Source organism: Hirundo rustica, chromosome 1, assembly GCF_015227805.2.
Source record: "Hirundo rustica isolate bHirRus1 chromosome 1, bHirRus1.pri.v3, whole genome shotgun sequence".
NCBI classification, from domain to species: domain Eukaryota; kingdom Metazoa; phylum Chordata; class Aves; order Passeriformes; family Hirundinidae; genus Hirundo; species Hirundo rustica.
In genome coordinates, this window is record NC_053450.1 from 139,473,573 (window position 1) to 139,483,362 (window position 9,790).

General features: G+C 40.0%; 1 protein-coding gene across 1 annotated transcript in view; it reads left to right on the forward strand.

Moving 5' to 3' along the window:
- GPR158 (G protein-coupled receptor 158) overlaps positions 1 to 8,183 on the forward strand; it is a 194,241-nt gene extending 186,058 nt beyond the window's left edge. Inside the window, exons 10-11 of the mRNA XM_040075372.2 lie at positions 1,571 to 1,717; positions 2,473 to 8,183. Coding sequence (XP_039931306.1) covers positions 1,571 to 1,717; positions 2,473 to 3,927 — 1,602 coding nt within the window. The 3' untranslated portion in view covers positions 3,928 to 8,183. The remainder of the gene's footprint in view (positions 1 to 1,570; positions 1,718 to 2,472) is intronic.
- Positions 8,184 to 9,790: the final 1,607 nt, after the last annotated feature.

Here is a 9,790-nt window from a genome sequence, read left to right on the forward strand (position 1 = left end):
TGGGAACAGACAAAGAGTTTAGGCAAGGGCATAGAAACACTGGAATCAGGAGATAGGGAGGTAGGGATTTAAACCAGGCAGTTACAAGCTCAAAAAAGAGAACCCTTTGCAAGTCAGAGCCTGGGACAGACAGATGCTGCATACTGGGAGGAGACATGGCTGTGACAAGGAGCCAGGAGTGGTACTGGTGTCAGGATGTGTGGGGGGGGGGGGGGGCACAGGTGGAGTCAGGGCAGAGCAGAGAAAGCCCCCGAGCTGCAGCCCAGACACCTCCCGTGGGGCGCCAGGAGCGAAGCCCCAGTGTCTCACTGGGGACAGGAGACCTGCAGGTGGCTCCTCCTGTCCCTAGCAGCAGTCCCCAGCAATGGAGTGGAACTTCCTTCTTAGGACAGTACCCCAGCAAAAGTAATTACTTTCTAATGGATTTTGAAATGAGTAATCATATTAATCAAACAAAAGTCAAAATAGCAGTAAAAGTGAAAGCTACATATGAAGAAAGAGCATTAAGCAGTTCAGGTTAATGAATTTTCTGGTTAATGAAGCTGCTATTCCTGCCTTTTCCCTGTGTGTCAGTACAGGGCATGCTGATGCCTCCCAAATATATGTACATTGAACAGTTGTAACAAGGGACTCATTGATGCAACCTTAATACTGCATAACCTTGTTTTATTTTAAATTACTTTTCTGGTCTTTAGCAATAATCTTATATTTCCTATTTTATATTCATGTATTTTATCTTCAGAGGAGCCTTTCTAAACTAGCCTAGAAAATTTGTTGACCTTTAAGAAGCTGACTCATAACTACTGATCAACACTTTCATTTTTAGCTTATTATCTGTGTTACACTGCACAGACTTTTCTTCCAACACACCAAAGAACTCAGAGAATTAAGATCCACAAGGTTTAGTTCTATTCACAAAGTCCTGAAGACAGATGACTATGTGGACAATAATAACTTCAGCAGAATGAATCAATATGAACAAAACAGTAATGACAACCTCACTCTAGCTCCTGATTCAAGGATTTGGTGAAACATAGAAGAAAAAAGTTGTCTACTTTTTCATTAGTTTCTTTCTTTTATCTTTTTCTCTTTTATGTTTGGTTTCTTTCCCCACCTTATCCACCCTTTCCTTTTCAGGGTTAGGATCTAAAATAGGAGAATTGCTTTCTGCAGGATTATTAAGATGTATGTTGTATAAAATAGTGTCTTACTGCTTTAGCAGCCTAATTGGAAATAATGTCTGAAAGTCTATTTTCATGCCAGTTTATTTGAAATGCCATTTAAGGAGATTCAAACAGGTATCAAAATAAGTAGATTTTTTTTTTTCCTTATGTAGATCTCTAAGACTTATCAAGTTAAGCCATCATTAATAAGAGTTCCTTCCATACAATACTGAGACTCTATAGGACTCTACTTAAGCCAATGAAGCTTACAGTAATGTTTTGCGTTCTAGAATCACATTAAATCTATAGAAGGGTCATTGTGCCGTAAAAACTGTTGTAAGCTCTTACACTGATGTTGAAGTAAACTTTTGTACTCATGGCAACATATTTTTTGTGAACACTTACAGTTTTCACATTCAAGCAATAATCCAAGAGATGATATAGCTACAGAAGCTTATGAAGATGAGCTTGATATGGGTCGGTCTGGATCCTATCTGAACAGCAGTATCAACTCAGCATGGAGTGAACATAGTTTGGATCCTGAAGATATTCGGGTACATATAACTCATTTAAATAGCATTCATTTTCAAGGACACTTTTTCCTACAAGAAAACTCCAACTTGCATGCATTTGTTTCTCTTTGCAGATATCAGCTGAAAAATGCCATCTTAGATCTTTTATGATTGTGGTATCAGGTCATGTAAACTCTCATGGGAAGTATTTACTAGTGTGAAGAGATGCTGCATTACTAGTTGCAGTAAAAGTTATAATGGTGGCTAAGGAGGAGGAATCATGCTCAGCAAGAGCTGTTACGCAGTTTAGATAGATTCTCAATTATCTTGAAGTGCAAACAACTTTTGGTTTCAGTTTAATTAGTCATTTGTATGTAATATATGCATAAGCATACATAACTATAAAGATAAAATTTTAAAAACTTGATTAATGGAAAAAAACTACTTTATTCTTATTTTACATGATAAAAGGCCTTATGTTCTGAGAACAAAAAACAGCTATAGAGTTCAGCAGGAAAGCATACACTATAGCACTATGAAATCTGAAACAGCATAAATGAATCTGAAGTGTGCTTGCTGTGAAAAGTAACATGTTTGAGCACAAGGGTTGAATTTTTTCTAAAGTGGAAAAAATCGGGATTCGAGTTGATGGAGAAATGGCATATTCAAGAATTAGAAAAGACAGTGAAATGAGTTTAATGCCCTTTTTAGAGCAGTAGGTCTTGCCTTCATCAGGCTGCTTGTTTCACTGTGTTCACTGTGTGGATACTAGTTTTCCCATTCACTTTGCTTTGCAGGATGAGTTGAAGAAACTATACGCTCAGCTTGAAATCTATAAAAGAAAAAAGATGATTGCTAATAATCCACATCTCCAGAAAAAAAGGTGCTCTAAAAAGGGCTTGGGGCGCTCAATAATGCGGCGTATTACAGAAATCCCTGAGACGGTCACCAGGCAGTGCTCCAGGGACGAAAAGGACCCGATGGAGCACAGTGCTGTGAAGAACTTGGCCACACTGAAGAAAAACCCACCGGATTCCACAAGTTCTGCAAAGCCAAAAGAAGAGACTTTGAAAAACAGAGTCTTTTCCTTAAAAAAGTCCCACAGCACTTACGATCATGTTAGGGATCAAACAGAAGAACCAAATGGCTTAACTACAGAAAGTGCAGAAGTTATAGCTGCTGAGAAAACGATTCTAGACTCCTTGAATGGTAACAAATTAACCAAAAATGCTCCTGAAAAAGTTGAAGCTGTCTCCACTGAGTCAGTCCCTTTGGTGTGCAAATCAGTAAGTGCGCATAATTTAAGTGCCGATAAGAAGCCTCTGCATCCACGAACGTCTGTGTTACAAAAATCCCTCAGTGTTATTGCTAGTGCCAAGGAAAAGACTCTGGGACTAACAGGTAAAACACAGAGCTTAGAAGAAAGCACTAAATCTCCTAAATCTCAGCAGAAGGGTAAGGAGGCCAGCAAAAAGCACTCAGCCTCCGATAAAGGGGAACATAAGGATTCTCACCGGAAAAACTCTACCCAGTCTGAAGAAACAAAGAAAACCCATAAATCCGGAATTATTAAACAGCAAAGGGTTAGTCAAACACCTGCAAATCCAGACACAGGCCCAGGTAAGTCTCTGAACAAGGACAATTTCAACATAAGAGAAGTTTGTCCTTGGGAGATATATGACCAAATTCCTGGTCCTGTGCCTTTTGACTCTAAAGCTCAAAAACATGTGTCTATTGCTTCCTCAGAGCCAGAGAAAAACCACCCTTCCCAGCCAAAGGGGAAGACTCATCATAAGCTGAAGACGCCTGAGGGGTACCAACAGTCAAATCAAAAGAGCTCAGACAAGGTGGAAGCAGCCACTCAGGAGACACAAGAGCAGCAGATCTTTGAAAATGAAAAAAATCAGTCAAATTCCAAGTCCCAGGTCTCTCCTGGGCAGAAGTGTGAGACTGTGAATAGGTATACACCTAATTCCCGTGCTGGGGAGCGGGAGGAGCTGCCCCAGAAAACAGCAGAAAAGGAAAACATCAATAAATTGGCTGAACAGAAAAAAATTGCCTCTTCTGAGGGAAATGTGCTTTCATCTAACTCCCATAAGCCAAGTAGTTACCTACAGCAACCTTTAGCATCTCGAGCTGAAGTCTGCCCTTGGGAGTATGATACAGCAGATTTACCAAATGCAGAAAGAAGTGTAGCTTTATTGAACACCTCTGCTATAAGTGCAAATAAAACAGCAGCACCTCGAAAATAAGAGGCTTTCAGACTGAGGAGAGTAGCAACATTGAGAAGACAGACAACAGAAAAGACAGAGGGGACTTAGGCCAAAAGGATCTGAAAATCCCTAAGGAGCATCACTTAAATCAAGGGAATCAGCACTACAAATAAGTAGGAGTTCAGCAAAGTAAATTATTGTTATTGCTGTTATTATTTATATGTTGAGTGCCAACAATGTGATTAGCAGTGCCCAGAATATGGTCCCTGCTCCAAGGATTTTACTGTGTCAATGAAAGAAATCTGCCTTTGTGAAATCAATTCTCTTTTAAAAGAAAAAATAATAAGATGATAACAAACGCACAGTGTAGATCTTAACCAAATTATTTCTGGATGCTGTAACTGGCTGTAACTTGCCCTTGGGACTTTAAAGATCCAGCAGAAGTGGGACACAGATATCCTGATGGCAAAAAGGGGTATCAACGAGCAGCTTATTGAAGTGACGAATTTTCACTTTACATATTTAATCTAAATAGCGCTGCTAACTAAATGCATCCCAAAATATTTTATAAAATTGTTGCTTTAATTTTCTTATTACTGTGTGTTTAAGTACATTGTTGTGTCTCATATTAAAGCATTCCAGATTGTATAATTTTTGCAAATAACTTTGATAATCTGTGACACAACAACATATTTATGCAATCCGCAGATACTGTCTTCTAACTGCAAGTTAAAATACCTGCTGTAGACCTTTTTGTTTATATATATAGAATTGCAGTAATCTTTCACTGGCTATGGAAGCCGTAATTCATATTGGGAAATTCTTTTGGGCTTTGGAGATTATTTTTTTTTTCTTTCCTGTGATTTATATAGTGGGGTTTTTTTTGTTTACTCTCTGTTATTTATATTTATAATTTGATACTGTATTATTCAGGGGTTTTATATGCAGTAAGTTATGCACTTCCCTGTTAATGCTCATGGATTTTGTTAATAGTGGAAATTCAGTCATCTTAGCTGCATATACTGGTAAGTCCTAGGACAACTTATTTGGGTCTTTTGTTACTTATTGGAAAATATCATCTAGGAGACAAGAAATCTTACTTTAAACATCAACGGTGATGATCTTGTTCAGTATTTCATACTGTTAAGTAAGACAAGCAAGAATGACAATGAATATACCCCAGAAATTATCACCTGTTTTACTAAAATCAGACAGCGCTGGGAGATATTTTATTTATGGAACAACACTCCACTGTTTATCCCTGTTGGCAAACCTCAAAACATTGGCTCTTGTAATGAGGAGAGAATTCCAAAATATTACTCTTGCCCCATATATGCAAATGTAAGCGATACTGGGAACAGAAATGATGGTATCTCTCTCCAACTCTCCAAAATGCTTTGACTTTTTTTAAATTTATATGTACATTTACAGTAAAAGTTGGTGTTTGATACAGTGCTTCTTTACAGCAATAGCTGCAGTCCTCATCGTGCATTTGAGCTTAATTCATAGGTGGCCCATTCACAGCTGTGAATCTTAGTGACAGTTCACCATCAGGGCCCGAGGACGTGTTGAACGGTTCTGAGGAGTATCAGTAGTAATGAAACAGCCCCAGCAATCTCAGTGCAGTACCAGTAAAGTGCTGTTCACAGGAATTGGCTACACGTAATGTACTCCACAACAAAGACAGCTCAGTCCTAAAGAACTTGTGCATTTTGAGAGAAGTGGTGGGATTTGGTGGAAGAACATGAAATGTGGATGATTGAATAGAATGTGTTGTTTAATATATATATAATATATATAAAAATAGGTATTTATATATGTTTAATATATATATATAAATGTCATATCTAATACACACATGCACATACACATATGTAGTATAAACTGATTTTTGTGGCATCATAGAAGAAGTGGCTTAAGATAAAATGCAATGAGCAGAGGGACTTAGACAACCTGGGCATGAGAGGATTTTTTTCTGTCCTTCAAAATGGAGAGGAGTCTATGGGAATGTCTAGACTGACAGATCAAGACGGATCTGCTTTTCCTACTGCCACTGCTAAGCCCAATCCTGGAATGTTCCAACACCTGAGCCAGCTGGGGACAAGTTGACTCAGGTCTTGGTGCTGTCTAAACATGTTACCTCACTTAGAAATTTTGCTCATTAATTCCAAATTAAGTGAACTGAACTGCCCCAGCTAACCAGGTTATCCAGGATAGTGCTCAGTTCCACCATGGGGATGCGCTGACTTAGGTCTTTACTACCCTGGGCTCGTCTGACTCTCCCACCCCTCTTTTTTAGGGCATAATTATGGTCTAGGAGATCTGACTGGGGACTCTTCAACCCAGAATCCCTGTTCCACCCATGGAAGGGAGTCAGGCATATGAGTCTGGGTGTTTCAGACATCAGTGCACCCACTTTGCACACGCAGTGCCACTGGCATCCTCTGTGCAGCCCAAATCCAGCTCTGTGTAAGTGTGGAAAAGAGTTGAGATTAGACCTGGTGTGCTCAGATTCTCCCTTCCCAGTCCCAGATACTCATGGGGATTTGTCTATAACTTGTCTTGTCAGCTTCAGTGGGACTTGATCAGCTTTTCTGAGAGAAAATAACCCTGTATTTCCATGGGAAGAAGTCTATCCTGGGAAAAGAGCTTTCTGGGAGGCCTCCAGGAGCACACTGACCCTATGTGCAGAGAAATGTACAATTTTAAACCTGCTGAAATGCTGATCATCTCACACCTCTCCTATCCTTGAAGGGAAGTTCTGCAGTCTCAGCAGGGGTTTTTGGGATTGGGATGGTGGGACAGCTTATGGCAGGCTGCCCTGGCTCATTTACGGGAGCCCGAATGTGAGGTTGGAAGTGGGCATCCACAGAAGGATCATAAAAGGAAATATTTGTATGTACTCACTGCCCCGCTTGGAGACAGGTGGTTGCAAGGAGCAGGCACCAGCCCTCATGCCCTTGCTCATCTGGCCCTCCATCCTTTACCTCGGAGCTGAGCAAGGCCACACTGCCCATGCCCTGCTCTGCAGGAGCCGTGTAGGGGTGCGTTGTGCACCGAGGATGAGGGGATCCGCATCGGCAAAGTGTCCGCACAGTACCACTGCCCCTTGCGTTACTGGCAGGATCAAGCCCTTTGTGCATGACTGTGTCTGTGCCACCGCTATATATCTGTACTTGCTTGGTTTCTTTTCCCTTTCTTTCTGTTTGGAAAGATAACTTCATTAAAAACATAGAAACAAAGCCCATACCTTGGCTGGTGTAAGGCAGCCCGGCTGCACAGCAAGCAAAAAGCGATGGCTGGTTAACCAGGGAAGGCATTGGCTTGTATTTTCTCTTTTGGTTTAGATTTCTTTCATCCTGACCCTTTCCCTCACTTCTTAAAAACGGTCTGTTGTGGTTCTTTAGGCTCATTGTAGTCACATCCCCTAAGACTGACACAATTGGAAAACTTTCCTTTAGAAAACAAAAAAGCTTTCCGCAATTTATTAAGCGACTGATCTTTGGGCTACAGATGCAATTGGGACTTAAATTATTTCACATTTAAGAAAATAAGGGGCCAAACTTCACTCAGCTATCCTATTACACTATGATGCTGCTAGAAGCACTGCTTAATGAAGACATACTAAGTTAGACATAAATAATGTTTTGTATTTCATAGATTTTTCTCCACCAGCATATATTGACTAGATTGCTTAGATGTCTTTTTTCTGGAATTTCATTGTCATTGTTCAGCCAAGAGAAGTGCAACTCTAGAGTAAAGATGTTATGAAGATGTTTTCTAGCAGATCTGGTAAGAGAAAAGACAGTAAACATGAAGGTCACAAACATTTGCTAGGTTGTCCTTCTAAATGCATGTGCAAGCTGCATATCTCCTTTATTTCTGAGCCATGGTTTATAAATAATTAGATTTATACCAATCTTATTAGACTTGTATAATTTATGCAAGATTACGCGCTTTAAAATATAAATCAGTACACACCTATCATCAGCTTTGGTGGCATCATAGACCTGAAACCAGACAAGACGTTTATATTTGCTCTCCTTAGGCTTTTGCATGCATATGACAACGGGCAGGCCTGAGCAAACACTGCCTTTGACTTTTAAAATTTTAGCTACTCCAAGTTGTAGAGTATATAAAGCTGTAAGTCTCTTCACTTTATAATGTGGTTCTTATGACAACGTTATCTGGCAACCAACAGCATCCACCATGAAATACTTGATAGATTTATGTTGTAATGTGTTGCAGCATGTAAATAATGTAACTTCTCTGCAATAAAGCACATTTATATTAAATCTGTCTGCAGCCTTTTGTGTTGTGATTTTCTGAAGTCCTTACTAATCCAAACTGAACAGGTTTCCCATTAAACGTATAAAGTAACTAACTTTACAGCTTCTATGATCAGATCATGCCATTATCATTTTCTGGATTTTCCTTATATTTTCATCAGAGGAGGTATGTACTATGTTCAGGATTTCATGTTAGGGAAATAGCTCTGTTATCTCAGTGATTGCAATTTTGAGGTCAAAATTGTAGAGCCCATTCTATATTCTTTCAATTTAATGGTAACCACAATGTTAGAAAACAAGAGGAAATAAATAGACCACATTTTACTATGTCATTGTAAAATCCTATAGCTCATCTGTACTATGTGTGTGCATTCCTGAATTCCTCATCTCAAATATGTGTCTAACAGGTATAGGAAAGATACAAAGAATGGGAACAAAAATGATGAGAGACAGAGAATGGCAGCTGTGTAAGTGCAATTTGTTTACCTTGGGAGAGAGATGACTCACAAAGAGTGATGAGGCCTATAAAAAATTTTGAATGATTCAAAGGTAATTAGGAGTCTGGAATTTGCTGGATTTTGTTGTGTGGGAACTACAGAACACCCAGGGTGGCCATCATGCAGCAGCTTAAAATAAATGAAGTTCTCTTCTGCATATGTCGTAAATGAATTGTGGAGCTCATTTTAACAGATCGCTGTGCATATCATGGGTTCAAAAAGCATAGAAGAGGTCACAGAAGACAAATCCATCAAGATCTCTGAACATGGTGGATAGAAAACTCTTAAATCCCTAACCTCTGGATGGCTGATAAGTAGTATAATTCTCTTTGCATAATCACCCAGTTCTCTCACCTTAATCACTCACTGCTCAATATGGTGCTACATGAACATTTCATCCAGCACAACCTCAGTACATTCTGCATCTGCATAAATACAGATAGCTTAGGCTCACTTAGTTTATTTTCAGTTGTCACCCTGGTGGTTTTTAATGACTGATTACTGATGTACGAGTCCTGGTAGGTTCCTGCATGATCATATATGTGTGTTCACGTCTCCCCATGTCTCCTGGGTTGGAAAGCTGCCCTTTGGGTAACCAGTCTGACTCACGATGTCAGGTGTAATGGAAACATGAGGTGGAAAGAAGGTAAGAAAATTACTTATGTTCTTTAAATGAACTGTGTACAAGTCCTTTGAAAGCAGGAAGTCCAGATATCAGAAAAAAATAGAGCTGGAGATTTTTCACTGAACCACTTCAGGGCCCTCAGCTCAAACTGAGGGCAGCTTTGCTCTCTCGAGTGCTGGGTGCCTTTTGAGCCCCACTTCTAAAGTTTTCACTGGTTTTAAGAAGTAAGGAAATTATTTCCATGGTTTTGTGGCTTTGGAAATTGTCCAGAGACGTGTTTTCACACACCCTCTTTCTTCTCCTATTTCATGAGAAGAAACTGTGGCTGCACCTGCAGAGCCAGGAGAGGCTGGGGCGGCGAGTGTCCCACTGTCAGCCTGGCACCCAGGGGCAGGGTATGGAGACGACAGATGGGCTCTTCACAGTGCTGCACGGTGGGAGGGAGATACAGTCGTAGACTCCAACAAGAGAGGCTCAGAATGAATACTCAG